At 50.0% G+C, this 21,896-nt stretch overlaps 1 protein-coding gene across 3 annotated transcripts; it reads right to left on the bottom strand.

The window, feature by feature from the left end:
• Positions 1-3,533: 3,533 nt before the first annotated feature.
• Positions 3,534-21,086, bottom strand: DHRS7C (dehydrogenase/reductase 7C). 3 transcript variants are annotated; one of them, XM_032617131.1, is made up of 6 exons: positions 20,963-21,086; positions 20,585-20,744; positions 12,710-12,822; positions 10,270-10,480; positions 8,290-8,382; positions 3,534-3,782 (listed from the first exon to the last, which is right to left on the bottom strand). In XM_032617131.1, exons 2-6 carry the CDS (start codon positions 20,736-20,738, stop codon positions 3,574-3,576), a joined length of 780 nt encoding a protein of 259 aa, XP_032473022.1. In that variant the 5' UTR covers positions 20,739-20,744; positions 20,963-21,086; the 3' UTR covers positions 3,534-3,573. The 3 variants fall into 3 exon arrangements, with proteins under 3 accessions (XP_032473022.1, XP_032473020.1, XP_032473021.1); XM_032617129.1 differs by lacking the exon at positions 20,963-21,086 and adding an exon at positions 5,025-5,180 and having other exon boundaries at positions 3,574-3,782; positions 10,270-10,483; positions 20,585-20,738; XM_032617130.1 differs by lacking the exon at positions 20,963-21,086 and adding an exon at positions 5,025-5,180 and having other exon boundaries at positions 3,574-3,782; positions 20,585-20,738.
• Positions 21,087-21,896: the final 810 nt, after the last annotated feature.

Here is a 21,896-nt window from a genome sequence, read left to right as displayed (position 1 = left end):
ACCAGGGTACACCAGGAAGGTGGGGGTGATCTGACCCTGCATTTGGAAACCTCACCCAGTTCTAAGACGAAAGGGACTGATAGGTTATTGGTCATCTTCAGCTGCAAGGGCTCCAGCCATCTCCACCCACGTCCCAGCTCTGCCATTGACCAGCTCTGTGATTTGGGCTTAATTACCTACCCCGCTTTCTGAGCCTGTTTTCTTCTCCAGTAGAAATGGAACCATTAATATCGGTCTTGGAGGCTTGCTGGTAACATTGCATAAGGTGACGTGTTAAAAGTTCCTCGTAAGGTAGCAGGTAGGTGGTAAATGCTCAGAAGTTCCCTTGTCCAGAGATAAGCGTTTACAAAGAAAGGCTTGTTTTCCCCGTAAGTGTGTTCTCCCTTTCTTCTTGTAAGAGCATCTTTTTTTAAAAATTTTTTTAAAAAAATTATTTATTTATTTTTGGCTGTGTTGGGTCTTCATTGCTGCACGCGGGCTTTTCTCTAGTTGCGGTGAGTGGGGGCTACTCTTCGTTGTGGTGTGCGGGCTTCTCATTGCAGTGGCTTCTCTCATTGTGGAGCATGGGCTCTAGGCACGCAGGCTTTAGTAGTTGCGGCACGCGGGCTCAGTAGTTGTGGCACACGGGCTCAGTAGTTGTGGCTCACGGGCTCTAGAGCGCAGGCTCAGTAGTTGTGGCACACGAGCTTAGTTGCTCCGCGGCATGTGGGATCTTCCCGGACTAGGGATTGAACCCACGTCCCCTGCATTGGCAGGCGGATTCTCAACCACTGTGCCACCGGGGAAGCCCGTTGTAAGAGCATCTTAGTTTTCTCTTGGGAAATCACTCCCTCCCCACTCTGTCCATCAGACAGAGCTGCCCCACCTCTCCAGCCCTGGAATGGGCACGTGGCCCAGGCTTGAGCAATCAGACACACGTGGTGGTTTCAAGATGACTACACGACGAGGTGGGTGTTGGAACTAGGGGGAAAGAGGAATCTTTTTCTATCTGGCTTCTCCGTCTATAGGATGTGAGCCTGGAGGTACTGGTGTCCATCTTGTCATGAGGATGGGGAGAACCTGTTGAGAATGAAGCCCACCCAGTAGAATATGTTGTTGAGAAATGGCAAAACAAAACAAAGAACAAGCAAAACAAACAAAAACCCTGAATCCTGGTGGCATCCTTTGGACGCCTAGATTTAACTATACCTGAAATAGGTCTTTCTAGTTACTTGGGTGTAACTAGAAACTAGTGTTTGGTTCACTCTGTGGTCTGGGACGGTCACTGGCCTCTGAGGTCCAGTCCTTCTGTGTCCCAAGGGGCTAACCAACCGCCTTCAGGCTGCCCTCGTTCTGCCAAGAGTATCCCACAGAGCATGACCACCCTCATTTTTCTCATCGGTGGAATAGATTTGTCGGCTGTTCCAGTGACTCAGGGTTGATGTGAAGACCAGATGGGGTCTTGGAGGGGAATGCTCGTTGGAGATGATGAATTGCATGCAATTCTGTGGGCTTGTTACTGCTGTGCTGTGCTGGATTTCTGTTCCGAGGAGGAAGCTATAAAATAGGTTTGGAGCCACAGTGACACCTGGTGGCCATTCCTCTTATTGCATGATGCTTTTCCCCCCCACAACTTAAATAAAATTTTCCATATGTTTCAGCCTAAGGGTTGTAGGTTTTCTCATTTGCTAGGCTGGTGAGATGCCCCATCCTGAGAGGGAAGCGGGCCTATGTGGACACAGGGACATCCTAAAGGCAATAGGGGGTATCCAAAGGGAGACCAAAGTCCACGGACAGGAAGTTCAACTTAAGGGAGCTTGGGGGGCCAGCCACTCAGTCCTGCTGTGGCTGCGTCCACCTGCAGGTCTCTGACCCTGTTTGGCTGCAGGGACAGCGGAGCAGACCCACTGACACGAAGGTCCTTCTTCCTGAGCCATCATTCAACGTGTCTTTTTTTGGGAAATCCCAGGGGTCTGAGGTCTTCCCCCACCTTGGAGTCTTCCAGTCTTTGCTTTCCCAGCGTTTGGCTTGGTGCCCCTGTGGATGCTTCCCAGAGGCAGCCCTTCTCTGCCCATCCACCCCTCCTCCCACCACCAAAGGATGGTCCCCTCAGCCCCGCTCCAACCTGAGAGGAGGCAGAGCCCCAAAGAGAGCGGTTCAGGACCCCAGGCCCGGGGCTGGGGCGTGGCGAAGCTAGACCTGGAGCCCAGCCCTGGTGCGACCCCAGGACTGGCTGCCCGCGGCCCTTCTTGCCCCAAAGCTGCCGTCTCTGTCTCTGGCCACCTATCACATTTCAGTCGTTTTCCCAATGCTGTTGTCCGTCCCCCACCTCCCAGCCCCTACCGACCCTCCATCATTCTGGCCTAAGCACCTCTAGCATCCCAGCACCCAGCAGCAGTAATAACATAGAAGGTCATCTTGCTGACCCTAGGCCTGCCCTGCCTCAGCTGTCCCTCCTAGATTCTGGTGACGCATCCCGACCAGCAGCCTTATCCTGAGGTAGCCTGGGTTCCCTGGTGATCACGTGATCCTGGACATTTTGCTTTTTAAATTCAGGGATATATATATATATATATATATGCAGACATGTACCGTGTGTGCTAATTTCGTAAATGGCTTGGGTTCAGGGAGGAAATTTGAGCCCTCTTTCATCTGTAAATATTAGAAAAGTTTGAATCAGTAGGTACAATTATCAGTGCAAACAATGTACCCTACACTTTCCAAGATTTCACGAATCATTAACTGTTTTGTTTAAGAAACACTAAGAGAAACACCCACCAACAACAAGGATGGCAGGTTTAAATGAATTTTGCTTTGAGAATGTAAGAAGAGGCTTGAATGAGCTGGATGCCCCGGGGCAGAAGTTCTCAAGATTTGTTGCACCTTAAGCAGCTGTGCCTGGGCTCCTCTTTGGACCAATTAAATCCAGGGAAAGGGCTGATTCTGAGATGCTGCCGGGACCGAGGATTACAGCTCTGCTGTGTTGCCAACCTGGGAACCGCTGGCCCCATGCGGCTATTTAAAGTGAAATTAATTCACATTAAATAAAATTGAAAATTCTGTTGCACAGGCCACATTATAGGTATTCAACAGCCATACGTGGCTAGTTGGTTGCCATACTGGACACTGCAGATGATAGACTATTTCCATCATTCCAGAAAGTTCAGTTTCACAGCGCTGCCCTAAGGAGTTGCCAAGTTCAGCTTTTGTGGCTGGGGGCAGAGTGGGCAGGTCACCCTTGTGTAAAATGGAGGTGCTTTTCTGAGGTCCTGGGCAGGCTGATGGCCACAGTGGGAGTGCGAGTATTTGGGAGTTGGACCTGTTATGGTTCCTGTTTTTCTGCCGGGCTGTCACTCTATAGGGTCGAGAAGCTTCTGGAAGTGTGTCCTGGGAAAGTCACGTGGGAGACACCCAGGGGCCCGGGGCGACTGGGCTGAACGCCGGGCCATCCTCACTGGGATGGTGCACATCTCCCACAGGTGGTGGGCAGGTTGGGGAATTGTTTGGGGCCCCGAGTGCTGAGAGAATGGAGGATCCCGCAACTGCCCCTGAAGCCTTTATTCCCTGCGGGGTGACCCTTTTGGCCCCCTGCAGTTAACCCTCCTCTGGGACGTTGAGTTTCTCCTTCACCCCACAGGCCACCACGGCAAAAAAAACCTCAGGGAAGAAGGTGCGAAGGTACACGGCGGCCTTGGGGATGGGGTTGGCCAGGAAGACCTCTTGCTTCTTGCGTCTCACCGTGCGCATCACCTCCTCTGCCACGTCCACGGGGTGCACACCGTAGGTCAGTCTCCTGAAAAAGACTGAAAAGCCCCCAGGAGGGGCAGGGCTTATAGCCTCGGGAGGAGGGGTGTAGTCAGAGCCCCGCCCCCCTGCCCCCACCCCCCCGGGGTGGGGACGGGTGTGCGCTTCTGGAGTCTCAGTCTTGGGACCAACTCTGCCGTCTGCTGGCTGTGCGCCCTGGGGAGGCACTTTACCCGCTGAGCCTCAGCTTTCACATCTGTAACGTAGGCACAGTCTCCTGCCCCGTTAACATCCCAGGATGGTTATGAGCCGTCGGAGGGGATGAGAAAGAGCTTAGAAGATAGGAAGCTGCCGGCTGTACGAAGGGGCTGTTGTTTACAGTTGTTGCGAAGCTGTGTTTGTCCAGAGCCTCCTGGAACCTCTTGCCCACGTCTTTTTTTTTTTTTTTTTTTTTTTCCGGTACGCGGGCCTCTCACTGTTGTGGCCTCTCCCGTTGAGGAGCACAGGCTCCGGACGCGCAGGCTCAGCGGCCATGGCTCACGGGCCCAGCCGCTCCGCGGCATGTGGGATCTTCCCGGACCGGGGCACGAAGCCGTGTCCCCTGCATCAGCAGGCGGACTCTCGACCACTGCGCCACCAGGGAAGCCCTTGCCCATGTCTTGATTCATCTTGATTCCCTAATGTAGATAGAGCCTCGGGCAGGGGGTAGCTGCTCTGTGTAGAGCATTCTAGAATACTGATCATAGGTGCATTTACAGACCACTCAGGATGTGCTGGTTGCTGTTCCAACCCCTCTACGAGCTGGAACTTTCAGTCTTCCCTATGAGTCTACAAGTTAGGTATTACCATTAGCCCTCATTTTCCAAAGGGGAAACAGAGGCAGAGAGATGAAGGGAGTTGCTTAATACGTGACTGAGGCGAACTTCACATGCAGGCAGTTAGGGCCAGACTCTGAGTTTCTCTGTGCTGCCTTCTAGAGCAAGGGGAAGAGGAAGTTCTCGAAGACCAAATCCTGGCTATTCCACATGGGAAACTGAGGCCCAGAGGCGGGCAGTCCTAGTGGCCAAGGTCACAGAGCCTGTGACTGACGGAGCCCAACCTGGCTTCGGTCTGCTGATTGCAGGTTAGGATTCCATCTATCTGGTGCCTCAGGACCTAAGTTTTGGGGTCCCTCCCAACTGTTAGCTGGCTGCAGGGGCCTCACCGTCCCCAGTCTCATGCTTCAGGAACACGCCCCTGGACCCACCCCTCCTCCAGAGCCCTCCGGCCCCTGTCCCTCTGGCTTCGCTCTGAAAGCTCACATTTCCAGATGGAGGCCTCCCAGTTTCCTTGGCCTGGATGAACGTGGTAGGAGCGGATGAAAGAGGGGCTCACGGTGCTGACGATGACGTCGTATTCCTCCACCTCGGCCCGCAGGCAGTCGAAGAAGCCGAGCGCTGCGTGCTTGGCCGCGGCGTCTGGAAGAGAAACCATCCAGGGGTGGGCATGGGTCCCGCTGTGCTTCCCAGGAGGGGCCTTGGGGACACACATCCCTGCGAGCTCTGTTGGGAGAGGCCTCAAGTCACCTGCCCCTCACTTCGTAGATGAGAACAGAGAGCCCTTGTGAAGCAGTGGACAGATGCAGAGATGAGACGGAATCCAACTTAGCCACTTGCCCGCTGTGTGACTTTGGGCAAGTGACTCATTTTTACCTAAAGAGGCTCAGTTTTCTTATCTTTAAAATGGGCATAATACACCGGGAACTATATTCAATATCCCGTGATAAACCATAATGGAAAAGAATATGAAAAAGAGGATGTATGCGTGTAACCGAGTCCCTTTTCGGTACAGCAGAAACTAACACAACGTTGTAAATCAACTAGACTTCAGTAAAATTAAAAATCGATAAAATGGGCTAAATAAATAAATAAATAAAGTGGGGATAATATCACCCTACCCAAGTGAGAAAATATATATAAAACATTTCAGCCGGGAAGGCTGATTCCCTGAGAGAGTGATTTCTCCAAGGCCCTGAGGCCATCAGGGTTAAGAATGCAGGAGCTAGGACTTCCCTGGTGGCGCAGTGGCTAAGAATCCGCCTGCCAATTCAGGGGACACGGGTTCGAGCCCTGGTCCGAGAAGATCCCACGTGCCTCGGAACAACTAAGGCCGTGTGCCACAACTACTGAGCCTGCGCTCTAGAGCCCAGGAGCCACAACTACTGAAGCACGCGCAGTGAGAAGCCCATGCATCACAACCAGGAGTAGCCCCCGCTCTCCGCAACTAGAGAAAGCCCGTGGGCAGCAATGAAGACCCAACGCAACCAAAAATAAATTAAAAAAAAAAAAAGAAATGTTCCAAGGAAAGCAGTGCATTGGGCTCCCTGTTAGTTGGAGGCCAAAGGGCCACTTGTGTTGCCCACGCCACATTGTATCATGTCACTGCTCTCTGTGTCCCCAGCACCTGGTTCTAGGCATTCGATTGATGTTTGTTGAATGAATGAAGGCAGCGAGCAAGTGGAAAGTAATCCACCTGCTGAAAATGACACGTATGTTTGTGAGTGGGAGGAATAGTGGTGAGGTTCTAGATGGGCTGGGGCAGAGACGGAATGAGGTACGTGGCAAAGACTGCCCTGTGTGGACCCAGCTCTATTCTTCTCCCCATCCTGGGCCCACAGGCGGACTACAATTCCCAGCATCCCTTGCAGCGAGGGGGGTAAGCATGTGACTGGCTTCTCGACAACAGGATGTGAGCAGTATGGGCGCGACGCCCTCTTCTTGCCAGCAGGAACCCACGTGGGGTGGGAACTAGCTTTGACCACGTGGAAAATGATGGCAAAGCTGTGACTTGGCACGACTCTGGGCCCCCGAGTGACCACGTGAGGAACAGTGATGCCCGCTGAGCTGGGCCATCCCATTTAGACAGTTATATGGAGGAGGAATAAAGGTCTTTACAGCACTGTCGGCTTAGCCTAACTAATGCAAACGAGAAAAGGAAAGTAAAACACTATTAGGGGGATATGATGGGCTGAATTGTATCCCACCCCCAAATTCATATGTTGAAGTCCTAACCCCAGTATCTCAGATTGTGGCTGTATTTTGAGATAAGGGTCTTTAAAAGGTAATTAAGTTAAAATGAGGCTGTTAGGGTGGTGCCCTAATCCAATCGGACTGGTGTCCTTATAAGAAGAGCAGGAGACGGCAGGGGTGCCCCCACACAAAGACCATGTGAGGACCCGGGGAGCAGGCCATCAGCAAGCCATGGAGAGAGGCCTCGGGAAACATCAAGCCTGCCCACACTTTGATCTTGGACTTCCAGCCTGCAGAGCTGTGAGAAAATACATTTCTGTTGTTTAAGCCACCTGGTCTTTTTTTTTTTTTTAATATTTATTTATTTATTTGGTTGCACCAGGTCTTAGTTGTGGCAGGTGGGCTCCTTAGTTGCGGCTCGCCGACTCCTTCGTTGTGGCCTGTGAACCCTTAGTTGTGTCGTGCATGTGGGATCTAGTTCCCTGACCAGGGATTGAACCCAGGCCCCCTGCATTGGGAGCGGGGAGTCTTAACCACGGTGCCACCAGGGAAGTCCCTGGGGTATTTTGTTGTGGTGGCCCCAGAAGACTACATCAGGCCACCCCACCCACCCTTTCTTCATTCCTCTCTCCCTCTCACCTTTCTACCCCCCAGACACTTACTTACCCAGCTCCGGTTTTGTGCATGGTACTTCGGGCCATAAGGAAACGTATGAGACACGTTCCCCCACCTTCTCACATCCTACCTAATGGGAGGTGGGAATGTCTCCAGAATTCTCCCAGTTGGGTCCCAGGAACATACACCGAGAAGTCTCTCTCCTCCTTGGACTTTTTAGAGGAGTCTCACCTTTGGAATTCTCTCTCGAGCCTTCCCTGGAATTGTGTCCCTTTCCTTTTCTCCTTCCTCCTTCCTCAGAACCTCTCCATCCCTCTCCCCTTTAGGGATGTGCACCCCTCCTTTCTTTCCCAGTTGTAATCATTCCTGTCTCTCCAGGGGCATCTTTACAGAGAAGGGGGCATCTGAGCTGGGGCTGTGCACCCATGTCAGGAGCGTGACCTTGATCTGGCATTGATCGTGTCCAGCCAGGATGTGTCCTGACCGCCTGTGAGACGTGAGCTTCTGGGGGCTGAGGGGAGGGCTTATCTTTATCTCCCATAGTCACCTGTGTGCTGTAGATGGTCAAAACTAGGAGCTGAAGGGATGAGAGAAAAGCCAACAGATGCTTTCATCTCTGGACCCTCTTCCCCAGTGTAACCCCACGCCTAGTCCTAGATGCACATCTCTTGTCTTATAAGACACGTAACAGGGCTTCCCTGGTGGCGCAGTGGTTGGGAGTCCGCCTGCCGATGCAGGGGACGCGGTTCGTGCCCCGGTCCGGGAGGATCCCACATGCCGCAGAGCGGCTGGGCCCGTGAGCCGTGGCCGCTGAGCCTGCGCGTCCGGAGCCTGTGCTCCGCAACGGGAGAGGCCGCAACAGTGAGAGGCCCGCGTACCGCAAGAAAAAAAAAAAAAAAAGACATATAACATAGGACGAAACATGTTTGTCTTAGCAACTCACAGGCAGTACGGAATGGGATTCCAAGCTTCCCTTGAATGTTATTCACTAACACAATTTGTCCGGTCCTCCGGGAAATCATGTTGGGCAGCAGCGCTGGAAAGCACGGGACAAAGAATCACGGTTACAAGTCTGAGACCGAGTCAGGCAGAGCCCTTCCCCTCATCACGGGGGCTCCTCTGCCTCCCTGACAGTTAGATTACTGTGGGACACAGATGGCATGGACCCTGGTTACCACTTATCCAGTGTTTCCTAAGAGTGGGCTGGGCTCGACCGGAGAATTGCTGGGTTATTTTATTTTATTTTATTATTTAATTTCTTTGGCCTCGCTGCATGTGGCATGCAGGATCTTAGTTCCCCGACCAGAGATCGAACCCAGGCCCCCTTCAGTGGAAGTGCAGAGTCCTAACCACTGGACCCCCAGGGGAGTCCCTGGGTAATTTGAAATGACCCATCCATGTGCATGGAGTGACACTGATTGCAATAGTGAGAAAGGTAATCCCTTTTCAACTGTCCTATTGCTTCCAGTAGGAAAGTTGGTTCCAATGGGTCTTTAATACTACTCTTGCATGTGCTAATCTTCTTTAAAAAAAGAGAGGAAAGACCTCAGCCCTTTGTCTTGGGAGAACTTACTGCTTTGTTCTGATTTCAGGTTTTCTTGTATTGATGGAGAGGGAAAGGGGTTTTTAATTTATGGTAAAGATTTTCTCCTCAATTGAATTAACTTATAAATGAGGAAATTTAGAAAAAGATATGGAGTAATAATAGCACAGATTGAATAGGGAGATGGCAGAAAATATCAGAAGACTTAAGTTTGCATTCCTCACCGTGGTGCCAGGGACCCTGAGCTCTCAGAGGTTGAGTGAAGGACACACCTTGGCTGGCCTGCTTGGTGTGTCCACAGCGATTGGGCTGGAGGAAACTGTAGCCTCTGGGGCATCATCTTAGAAGCTCTGGGGAGTCATCTTTCTGCTCCCAGTACTTCTTTCCCTTCAGCTGTCACAGCTCTCAGAATCCCATCATCATGGAGATTCTGGCCGTAGAGAAGGCAGCTCTAAGATCATGCTTTCTCAGCCTTTGCCAAACACACTACTCCCTACATGTAGACGTTCTCCATGCTTATGTTCTCCCTTTTGTGCTTCTGCTTTGATAAACTTTATTTGGGATGCGAGGAGGGCTTCAACTCTTGCTTCTATTCCATGTCATCTCTAGCAACACCCCTAACCCCAGCTTCAGATCTGCATTTGAACTTGACCCTTAGAAATCTCCACACAGGAACCACCATTTTACCTTTAAAAGGGAGACATCCTCCTGCCTTCCTGTTTCTGCAAAGGGATTGACAGTATTCTGGGTCTCTTGCAGATAAACTCTTTTTCAACCTTGGACCAACTGTCATGATTAGGAGCAGATCAACCACAAGGTCGATATAGTAAAAGATCTGCAGGGGGGCTTCCCTGGTGGCACAGTGGTTGGGAGTCCACCTGCCGATGCAGGGGACACGGCTTCGTGCCCCGGTCCGGGAAGATCCCACATGCCGGTGAGCGGCTGGGCCCGTGAGCCATGGCCGCTGAGCCTGCGCGTCCGGAGCGTATGCTCCGCAGCGGGAGAGGCCACAGCAGTGAGAGGTCCGCGTACCGCAAAAAAAAAAAAAAAAAAAAAAAGAACTGCAGGGGATGAAGACAATGGTCCAGAGATGTGGGATGGGATTGGAGGGGAGCCATGGATATGAGTAAGAAAGGAGGAGAAAAGGGCAGGGCTTGGGGAGGGGGCTTGATGGAGAGGAAGGTTGGAATATACCAGTCAGAGACTTTCACAATCCCTTTTCTTTCATCAACATTTACAGTCAGATGCTGAAAGCTTTCACCAAATAAGCAGGGATTATTCTGAAAGAGGGGCTGGAGGCTCCATCCAGAATTGGGTGACTGTCTGGAAATATAACAGAGCCCCCTCTAGCAGCCAGTGGGAAGGTCAAACTCACGAGACCTTTGGTCAGTGTGATGGGTCCAAAGTAATTGGCATCCATGATCTTTTTGTCGAGTTCCAGAGAAATCTTATGGGCAGGCCCCTTCACCTTCATGCTGGCATTGTTGATGAGGATGTCCACGCAGCCATAGCAATCCAGGACCTCTTTGGCCACATCCTGGACACAGCTGATGTCCGAGAGATCCAAGAGGACCAGCTTTGGGGTGAATGTCTGCTGGACCAATGAGAGAGTCAAGACACATGTGGGTACATCCCCACAGACCTTGGGACCTTTCAATCTGAGAGCCACCCATTTTGAAACTCAGAGCTCATGGAATGACTACAAACAAATGATGAGGAAGAAGCAGAGATGACTCTGGGAGGAAGGAAATTGATGGAGAAAATGCATCCTTGGGGACCAGAGCAACAACAACATTCCCAACACGCAAACATGCAGTCATAAGTCTGAACTTCTGGTCAAGGGGCTGGACCTGAGAAATCCAAGTGGAGGCCATGCATTGATTCTGCTGGTGATGTCATTTCTTATAACACTTCTGAGCTCTTTTTTGGAAATCGCTTTCAAACTGGCTTCCAAGCCACAAGAGAATCTGCCCAGTACTTTGTAGCCACGTTTAAGTTTTGGCCAAAATCATACAGTCAACACAATTTTTTTGGAACACCATCTATGTGCCAGGCGTTTGTGTTCAGCCCTAAACATTTGATATCGTCAGGATTCTCATGGGTTAGAAGGGATACAGATGGAAAAATGGATTTTACCATATGGTGAATGCAATCCCGGTGTTTGACAAACACTAGCCCTGAGATACGGCCTTAAAAAAAGGTTCCCTGGTCAAATTTGCTTGAGAAATGCAGACTATCATATGTTCTTTTTGGAGATAACACAATGCACATTTGCATAGCAAAGGCCCTGAAAAGTCCTGCAGTAAAGAAATTAGTCAGACAAGCTCGGCCTAACTCAGTATTTCCCACACAGTTGACTTCAGAACCTCGTTTTTACTACTTAATAACCAATACCCAATAAGATCCCAAGAAACATACCTTGGACTATGTTGTGTTACCCTGGTCGCTCCATCTCCTCAAATACCAGAGTTAGTTCTGAATGATTTTTGGCTATTTCCAAAATCAAATTCAACATCAAGGGAAAAGATCCAAAAAAAAAAAATCCTGAAGAGAACTCTATGAAGGCAATGTCTTTTTCTTTTTTTCAAATAAATTCATTTATTTATTTATTTTTGGCTGTGTTGGGTCTTTGTTGCTGCGCACAGGCTTTCTCTAGTTGCAGCGAGCGGGCGCTACTCTTCATTGTGGTGTGTGGGCTTCTCATTGCCTTGGCTTCTCTTGTTGCGGAGCACCGGCTCTAGGCGTGTGGGCTTCAGTAGTTGTGGCACGTGGGCTCAGTAGTTGTGGCACACGGGCTTCGTTGCTCCGCGGCATGTGGGATCTTCCCAGACCAGGGCTCGAACCCGTGTCCTCTGCATCAGCAGGCGGATTCTTAACCACTGCTCCACCAGGGAAGCCCCTGAAAGCAATTTCTTAAACAATGCTCCAGAAATGCTTTGAAAACCCCAGCTGCATTGAAATGTGTTCACCTCCTGTGTAACTTCATGGAAGGGGACTTCACATCCCTGATTTCTTTGAAGGAAAAAATTTTTTTTTTTTTTGCCTTGCGGGATCTTAGTTCCCTGACCAGAGATTGAACCTGGGCCATGGCAGCGAAAGCGCCAAGTCCTAACCACTGGACTGCCAGGGAATTCCCTCTTTGAAGGAAGTATTGTTTGAAGTATTAATTAAAAAATCAGCCATGAGTGTTTATAAACAGAGCCCATATCTGTGACATACCATATTTTCTGGATCCTCTTTCAATCTGACTCAAATAGAATGGGCGGGGTGTGGGGGAGGCTCAGAGGCTAGAGGCACGCTGAGGGGTCAAAATGAGCCAACCCCCAACTTGGCAGACTTACCTGTGTCAAGATTACGTTTCCCCGGACTCCCCTGGTGGCGCAGTGGTTAAGAATCCGCCTGCCATTGCAGGGGACATGGGTTCAATCCCCGATCCAGGAAGATCCCACATGCCTTGGAGCAACTAAGCCCCTGGGCCACAACTACTGAGCCTGCGCTCTAGAGCCCACGTGCCACAACTACTGAAGCCTGCACGCCTAGAGCCCGGCTCCGCAACAAGAGAAACCACCGCAATGAGAAGCCCGTGCGCCGGCAATGAAGAGTAGCCCCCGCTCGCCGCAACTAGAGAAAGCCCAAGCAGAAACGAAGACCCAATGCAGCCAAAAATAAATTAAATTAAATTTTTAAAAGTACATTAAAAAAATTACATTTCTCCAAAGCAAAATTTCACCCAAATCTCACCGAAAGAGCTGCCCTGTAACACGCAACGAAGGCTAAGGGTGTCCAGGGGTTGCCCATGCCGGCTGCCAGAAGGCCTTACCTTGCTGGGGTCAGCCACACTGATCAGGGCATCGTGTAGACTCTGAAGCCTCTCCCAGTTCTTTCCACACAGCACCAGCCTGGCCCCGCTGGTATGGAACACCCGAGCACACTCTGAGGGGAAGAAGGAAGGAGGACAGGGCACACTGTGCATGAAACCACTGGTGGAGAGCCCCTCTTTCTTACAAATTCAAGGATTCAAAGAATTCAAAAGCCTGAGAGCCATGAGTTCCTTTAGAGGTCATTGCATTCAACTTGCTCTGGAATTTCTTCTTGTTTCCAGCCTCAGCACGGTTGCCTCCTGTGAAGGGCATCTCACAGGGGTGTGAAATAACCCCTCCTCCATTGGGTAGTTCTGATTATTAGGACATTCTTTCTTAAACTGGACAGAAAGATGACTCTATCAAACAAGACCCCCAGAAGCACAGCTCTAAATATATCTCAATCTGAAGATATTGGAGACAGCCGCCATGTTTTTTCAGCCCAAATGTCACTAGTTTCCTCCACGTTTTCTCTGTGGGTCGATACTCCAGCCAGGGTTCTTTTTATTAAGAAAGGAAACCTGCCTGCTGTCTAGTAAGTTTTACTCTGGATGAATTTCTGACTCACCCAATGTCCCAGTGTGGAGTCTTAACCACTGGCCTGCCAGGGAAGTCCCTCATCCAATGTTCTTAACTGGGAAGTAGTTGGTAGATACAATTATTCTTATGTGGCAATAACAGTGATATTTAAGAACAATAAAAGCTAACAGATTTTGACAGTTTACTTGCTTGGGTAGCTATTGAAAGGGATTCCCATATATTAGCTCATTTAATTCTCAGTCATCCCATGCAGCAGTTTCTTAGGTTGGGTTCCCTAAAAGCAGAATCTAAGACAGGGATTCAGGCGGCCAGGATTAATTCAGGGAGAGTGTTCTTCAGAGAAAATCTGTCAGGGAGTAAGGGCATGGGGTAGGGGAAGGGGAAGGATAGAGTCTAGCTTTGGCTGGACCCAAGGAAGGCTCTGGACTGTAAACCCAGCTGCAAGACTGTCCCACCTGGATGCAAGGGGACTGTCTTTTGTACACGTGTGTCAACCAGTCGCCGATGGTGGGCTGCCTCCCTCCGGGGGTGGGTACAAAGGGTGTCCTCTTGCAGAGGGCAAGTCTATGAGCCGTGGCCACCAACACTCATAGGACCTGGGGATGGATGAACTGGCCAGGTACAGGAATCTAGGAGGGGCACCAACAACACCTACTACAGGGGAGTAGCTATTACTGTCCCATTTTTACACCAAGCACTGGTGACCCGGGCTGCCTGGGGATGCCAAAGGGTAGTTGGGCAGTACTGGGTGCCCACTAGGGGCTGGAAATCCTGTGTGCCATGGCTCTAAATGATCTTACGTTTGTGTGATTTTCTCCTGCAAGTCTCAACAGCTGGAGCAGATGGAGAGAAGGGGGCCAGCTGGACAGGACAGTTGGCAGGGGTTTGAGAAGTGGGCATTGTGGGCAGGGGAATTGTGGTATTGGAGAGGGAGCAATTGATGTGCTGGACCATTCAGTCTAAGCCAGATGGGAGCAGAAGTGAAGGCAGGAGGGGCTGATGGAGAAGGAAAGGAGGAGGCTCTAGGGAGGGGAGGTCTCTGTGGTCAGGGGAAGTTGTGGTCAGTTCTGCTGACAGAGGGAAACTTGAATCAAGAAATAACTGTGTGGGGCTTCCCTGGTGGTGCAGTGGTTAAGAATCTGTCTGCCAATGCAGGGGACACGGGTTCGAGCCCTAGTCTGGGAAGATCCCACGTGCCGTGGAGCAATTAAGCCCGTGCGCCACAACTACTGAGCCTGCGCTCTAGAGCCCGTGAGCCACAACTACTGAGCCTTCATGCCACAACTACTGAGGCCCGGGCGCCTAGAGCCCGTGCTCTGCAGCAAGAGAAGCCACCACGATGAGAAGCCCGCGCATCACAACGAAGAGTAGCCCCCGCTCGCCACAACTAGAGGAAGCCCGCGCGCAGCAATGAAGACCCAACGCAGCCAAAAGTAAAAAAAAAAAAAAATATATATATATAAAAAAAAATAGAGCCGAGTATTCATAAGAATTTAGCATATGGTAAAGTTAGCACGTTGAATCAGCGGGAAAAGAACATATTATTTAAAAGAGGTTTTTGGCCCACTGGATAACTATTTGAGAGGGAAAAAAATCTAAGTACAATATACCAAATGTATTAAATAACTAAACGTAAAAATAGAACCATAAAAGACCTAGAAGAAAATAGAGATATATTGTTTTGGGGAAAGATCTTTTAAGCACAACACTGAAGGAAGAAATAATACAAATTATTTACAGGTTTTTATCCTTAAAAAAAAATCCTTCCTTACGGAAGAAAACACAAATAAAAATTAAGAGGGAGATAAATTGAGGAAATCTATTTATAATACATATGTCAGAAAAGGGGTTAATTTATTTAATCCACAAAGAACTCTTGTAAATCAATAAAGGCCCTAATAAGGAAATTGGCTAGTGAGATGTGTAAGCCAATAATAAAGAAATGCAAGTTAAAAGATGACAATCAAAACAAAATTGGTGGGCTTCCCTGGTGGCGCAGTGGTTGAGAGTCCGCCTGCCGACGCCGGGGACACGGGTTCGTGCCCCAGTCCGGGAAGATCCCACGTGCCGCAGAGCGGCTGGGCCCGTGAGCCATGGCCTCTGAGCCTGCGCGTCTGGAGCCTGTGCTCCGCAACAGGAGAGGCCACAACGGTGAGAGGCCCGCGTACCGCAAAAAAAAAAAAAAAATTGGTAATAATCACATATTCACTGCTGGTTGTAGTGTAAATTGCTACAGTCTTTTGGAAGAAAAATTAAAAGAATCCTTAAAAGTAAGCATGGCCCAGTTATTTTATTTATGGACATTTATTCTAAGGAGATAATTAAGAATGTCTGCATGGAATAGTTAAACTATTGTTTATCTCAATATCATAATAATAAAGAGTTGGAGATGTTGGTTAGGGATGGAGTATCTATATATCGGTTATTTCAAAGGCTTTAAAACTAATGTTGCAGAAGTGGGTCTACCAACATGGAAATCTCACAATATAGTAAGTTTTTTTTTAAAAGATTCAAACAGTGTGTCTAACACGGTGCCATAACACTTGACTCTGTGTTATTGGTTGTTCAATTGCACCTATGATTATGTAACAAGATTTAAAATTGGGATTTCCAAGATCGGATATAAAATTCCAAAGTGACAGTCCAAGATGCAGATTGTCAAAGAAAATTACTGAAACCCTGTTTCATGAATACCCTTTACTCCTAATAGGATGCAAACGGATAAGGCAGAGGAGAGAGGGGACTTGGAAAGAGGGCGTTTGTGGAGAGAACACCGTTAGGTGAGTTTTTGCCCCTTATCTCCATCCTAGAGAGAAGAGAGTGACCATTTGAACACACACTGTGAGTTCCCTGCAGCCGGGAGCCCGGAGTGATGTCTGAGTTGCACCTGGGGAATCTCATGGGCGTCACCAACTATCCCAGAGTAGAGGGAGGAGAGCTGGGGCTGCCCCAGAGGTTGGTCTCTTTACTGAAGGACCCTCCCATCCACCACAACCACTTGGACCAGAGGTGAATTATGAGCTGGCTGGGAGCTCTTGAATTCTGCCCAAGAAGACCTCTGAGAAGGGCAGTGGGACTCTAACGCAGGGCGTACGTGCACAGACTGCCCCAAACCAGGGGTGGCACGGGAACTGAGCAAGGGGAGTGCACCTGCCCCGCGGCAAGTGCAGGTGAATAGCCCAGGGGGCACCTCTGAAGGACCCACAATAGAGCCCATGAGAGAAAGAATCCACTCGGTTTTGTTTTTGTTTTTTTTTGCGGTACGCGGGCCTCCCACTGCCGTGGCTTCCCCCGTCGCGGAGCACAGGCTCTGGACACGCAGGCTCAGCGGCCATGGCTCACGGGCCCAGCCGCTCCGCGGCATGTGGGATCCTCCCGGACTGGGGCACGAACCCGTGTCCCCTGCATCGGCAGGTGGACTCCCAACCACTGCGCCACCAGGGAAGCCCTCCACTCGGTTTTAAATGTGTGCCAGGCATGGAGCTCGAAGCCGGCTTCTAAGAGTGTCAGTCAGCTGAGAATTTCTCCTGTCTTCCTTCTCTCCTCTCCTTCCTGCCCCTCCACCCCCAGAGGGGTCAGAAAGAGCAGCAAACTGGCCAGCAACTCGCCCTAGCTGGGGGCAGGTATGGGAAGGGAGAAGGAAACTTGAACTTCAACGAAAACAGACACGTTTATCAATGTATTGGACTGGGCACTGCAGTTTCTGAATCAAAGCTATGTTTGGGAATTTATTGTGACCAAAGGGTTTGGTATAATCTAATAGTGATCAGAAAAGCTACGAGACTGTCTGATTTTTTTCTTTTTAAATCAAGATGCAAAGGAAGACTTTCCCTTCTGCATGAGAGACCCGGGGTGGGCTGTCTCCCTATACCCCTCCCCCCATGTGTGCTTGCCCCCTGATGGTGATACATCTCAGCATCATAAAGTTGCTGGAAGGAAATAGGACGAAGAGTTCCCGAGTGGGTGGGGTTCTGGGTGTGTTTTCGGTTCTTTTTTCTTGAAAAATCCTCTTTAATATATGTGGTTCCTATAATGACACAATTCGCTAAAAGAAACTTCACCTGGAGGGGGAATGCCTACCCTCCACGCGCGTTTGGGCTGTAATTCTGAGTGGCGGCAGCAGCTGCGCTGGGTGTGGGCATTCGTGGAGGTCATGTTTCACAAACCAGAGGGGCGTGGTTCAGTGAGCGGAGCGGAGTCACCCACCACCCCGCCGCTGGTGAGTGGTGAAGCCAGGAGGGGCCCCAAGTGCTGACATTCCCGTTGGGTGCCTTGTTCCGCTGCTGACAAAGGAGCAGGTTGGGGCTCTACTGTCCCTGATGACGGGCACTCTTCCAGGCTGGCCACTGGGGCAGGGTGAGGGTCTGTGGCCAGGAGCCAGACCAAACCCGTGGCCTTGACCTCCTTGGGAGAGGCAGCCATGAGTGTTTGTTACCATCACCCATTTCCCCCCCCTTCTCTGCTGACACCTCACCTTTGCCAGGTGGACCCGGGAGGCTGGAGCCCAGTGGTGCATCACTGCTTTGGTGCAGCCCAAAGGCACGCTCCCAAATAGGTCCTTTCTGCCAAGGCCAGGCATTAGGTATAATACCCAGGTGTTCTTATTTTATTCTTTATCAGCTCAGCACAACCTATATCTTGTATCAAGCACGTGGACGCCAGGCTTGTTCTTTTTCACTCAGCAAACATATTAATACATGGAGCCCTTATTTCCATAGTTCCTCAAACCTAAGATGCCACCCGCCTGCAAGAGGCTTTCTGATTTCAGAGATATTAAAATGCACAAGGATGGCCCGTGACAATTGTAAGATGCCGTTGACTGAGAGACAGTTAGCTCAATTTCAGAAACGTTCAAAGGGGAAAAACCGTGCATCTTAGAGGCGATGAAACATAGGCAGGGTCTGTGGTCTCTGAAACAGTTCAAGTACAGTGGTTACGTATTTTGAGAGTCACTCTTGCTGCAGACACAATGGGTCCAAGGTGACCCCATCCCTGACTTGGCCGAATTGTGTGGGTTTGGGGTGAGGGTTAGAAGTCCTGATCTCTATCTGTCTGGTTTCAGACAGCTTGGAACTGGATTCCTTGATGCTGTCCAGAGCTACCTGCTGAGTTCAGTCAGGTTCTGTGGGACTGGGCATGTACCGTGGGCTGTGTGTAGCCTACATCATCCGCTTGGTGCCCTTCACTTTTTTCTTGCCTTGGACCTGAGAAACGGAGCACTTTGAACCCAGAATCGCTGTGGTCAGCAGCATGTCCTGGCTAAGCGTTTATTTAAGGTCACCCGTGCCCAGCTTCTCAAGCTACTTCTAAATACTCGGACTTTATTTTTTTTCTGCTTTGCATTTCTTTCTAGGGTGAGTCCGTAAGAGACAGTGAAAAAGATCAGTGACACTAGTCATGACAAAGACTAGACCATATTCCTCTGAAAACGCCATTGTGCTCCTGAGATATATTTCCTGGACACCTGATTTGTACAGTGTTTGCTTATAATAGAATGAGACTTTTAAAAATAAATAAACAAGACTACTAAACCAAATATACATCTCTCAGCAATAGATAGAAGTCCCGTCTAGTAAGACAGGAAATCAGGACAGTTACAGAGCAGCCTTCTCAACCAACAGGATCGAATCGACATTTGTAACTCACTTCATTCATGGGCAGCAGAACGCACGTGCCTTTCACACACCCATGGATCAGTCACCAAGAGAGTCTGTGCCCTGGACCGACTGAGAAATACCCAGATACGCCACTAACGGTAGTGTATTTCTGTGAGGAGCCGTGGGACCCAGAAACCAGCGCCTTAGGGACCGTCCAAAAGGGAGGAGCCATCGAGGTGCCAGGGAATGAAGGTGACGAAGGGGTCTCAGGTTGGCAGCTGTCCTGATGCTAGGTGGGCGTGTTCTGCTTGAAGAACGGTCTTCCCCAAAGACTGACTCTGCATGTCCCTGGGTGGGTGTCTTTGCTCCATTTCCCTAGGGCACCCACTACTCTCTGTTGTCTTGTGTCTGGTCTGACTGGCAAACGTGTGTGCCTGGTTTGTCCCCGTGGAAGATGGAATTTGCGTTCCCCTGTCCCTTGTGAGTATAGAGTCTAGTGATTCTGGATATCCTCCTTGGGAACTGCTTCTGGGACCCACATAGGGGCCACATAAGAACCTAGTTTTACTGCCTTACTCTTTCTTTTTTATCTCGTGTGGTGAACCCAGGTCAATCACCCACTGAAATGGAACCCATTCTTGAAGCATGCAGATGGGCTGCTTTTGGGGTGCCCAGGGGAAGGAGAATCCGAGAGAATTCCCAGATGGGAGGTTACAAATGTTCTCGTAATGGTAGCACCATGGGAGTGGGTACCCAGCCCACCAGCGGGCCTCTTTGGAAGGGGCAGTGCTCATTTCAGGATGTAGAGGACTCAACAGATACTGGTTGAGTGACCTAATGAGTGTTTGGCTGGTGGGTTTGACATTTGATTAAAAATAACAAAAACAACAGCAAAAATGATACCCAAACTATGTGACACATGGGGCTGCGCTACCATTGTTAGGGATGAGAGAGAATCTTAAAAACCTAAGGGCATTTACTATCTCTTATGTCACACATGCCGCCAGCAGAAGGGCCCTCTGAGACCATCTGATTCAGGAGTTGCAAACGTAAATGCCTTCAAGGCCAGGAGGTGATGTGGTTGAGAGAATCAGGCCGAGTGTGAGACAATAGGGACTAGTGGGGTGTGTGGCACACTGGTGTTTGCACGTTCTGCATAATTATCACCGTTGCTAACTCTTGAGAGATGCCCACTCTAGTTCCAGGCACTGTTCTAAGTGCTCTCCATCTATTAATTCGTTTACTCATCACAACAGCATTATGAGGCAGAAAGTATTAGTATCCTTGCTTTCAGATGAGAAACCCAAGGCTGAGCAGTGCACCACCAGCTGGTAAGTGGGGGAGCCAAGACTCCAACCCCACCCCCAAGTTTGGCCTCGTCACCAGTTCACTGCCCCAGCTGAGGGCTTTGCATTTCGAAATTTCTAGAAACCCCCCTGGAGGCAAAACAAATCTGCAGACCGATTTTGGCCCTTAGACTGTGAGTTTGCAGCCTCAGATACTCCAATCCCCTCGTGTCTCAGGCGAGAAAGCTGCAGCCTCCAAGAAAGAAGACACTTGCTGGTTAATGACAGATGCTGGGAGAGAACACAGCCTCGATCCACCCCCGACCTGCCTAGTGGGCTCACCCATACGCCACCCTGTTGCCTCTCATCCTTCAGGGCAGGAGTGGGCACAAGAGGGGGCAAACTCGCTTACCCTTGCCCAGTCCTGAGATGGCATCGGTGATGACCACCACCTTGTTCTGCACGGCTGACTTGGACCACAGATTGGACACCTCCTGGTAGATGAAGAGGAGGCCGCTGATTCCCAGGAGCACCAGGGGCAGCATGAGGACAGCTGGGACTCCCATCTTGTGCTGGGGGAAAATGGGAAGAAGGAATCCGCTCTGCAAAGAGACTCTGATCGGGACACGGGGCAGGGGGAGGCCTGAGGCTTCCGGCTGCACTCATGCCCCAAGCCCGGAGCCCGCTGTCCAGGGAGCCGGGCTCTGTGCAGACTCCCAGAGGGCTGCTTCCTAGAACACCTGGCCGGCACGCTAATCCCCAAATGGCCAATGAAGAGAAAATTACTCACGGTGTCTCCAGAAGCAGATGGAATCCGGCCTGCCCTCCCAAAGGTTAATTACAAATTTAATTAAAATGGGTCTGCATTTTTGGAAGGAAAGCCATGTGTTAAGGCCACTTGCTTGGGCCCTAATGGCTATTTATAGCTCTCTGTGCACTACAGGGCTTTCGGGGTAAATATAGTGTCTCTTCTGATATTCAGGAACACATGCTGGCCGGGTCTGATTTCAGAGTTCCTGCCAAGCCTTTTAAAGCTCTCCCGGGTGCCTCACTATTAGAGATTCCTCTGCAGTTTGGGGGCTGGGCATTAGGGATTGGGACCTGGGATTTCAGCACGAACACCCTCGCCTTCTCTTCCTATAACCCTCCCATCAGGTAGCTTCCATGTAGCGCAGACCGGTGTGGCAGTGAGCCATCTGGCCTTCCCTTTCCAGTTGCGGGTGAAGAGCACAGAAAATCTGTTAAACGGAATGGAGCCTGTTGCAGAATGAAACACTTGGAAGTGTGACGTGAACTATGGGAAAGAGCAGTTTGGAGCTGTTCCTCTTTCGTCAAGTGCTTCCACGTTTCTGAGCCTTAGCTTCCTCATCTCTAAAATGGTCACAACGGTCTCATCTTGCAGGACTGTTGGGAGAACAAAATACCACGCTGCATCTCAACAACAGACTCTTGAGAAGATCACTCTCGTTATCTTTAGTGATTGAGAATACTAAGAACGTATCCCAAATGTCAAATATTTTAATTACTTAAGGAAACTCAGTAGGATTAGAAGTGGAGAGAGATAGTAGCTGCTATGGAGAACAGTATGGAGGTTCCTTAAAAAACTAAAAGTAGAGCTGCCACATGATCCAGCAATCCCACTCCTGGGTATATTTCTAGAAAAAAATGAAAACACTAGTTTGAAAAGATACATGCACCCCAAAATTCATAGCAGCACTATTTAC

This window comes from Phocoena sinus, chromosome 20 (genome assembly GCF_008692025.1).
Source record: "Phocoena sinus isolate mPhoSin1 chromosome 20, mPhoSin1.pri, whole genome shotgun sequence".
NCBI lineage: Eukaryota > Metazoa > Chordata > Mammalia > Artiodactyla > Phocoenidae > Phocoena > Phocoena sinus.
This window is presented reverse-complemented; position numbering and strand designations above follow the sequence as displayed.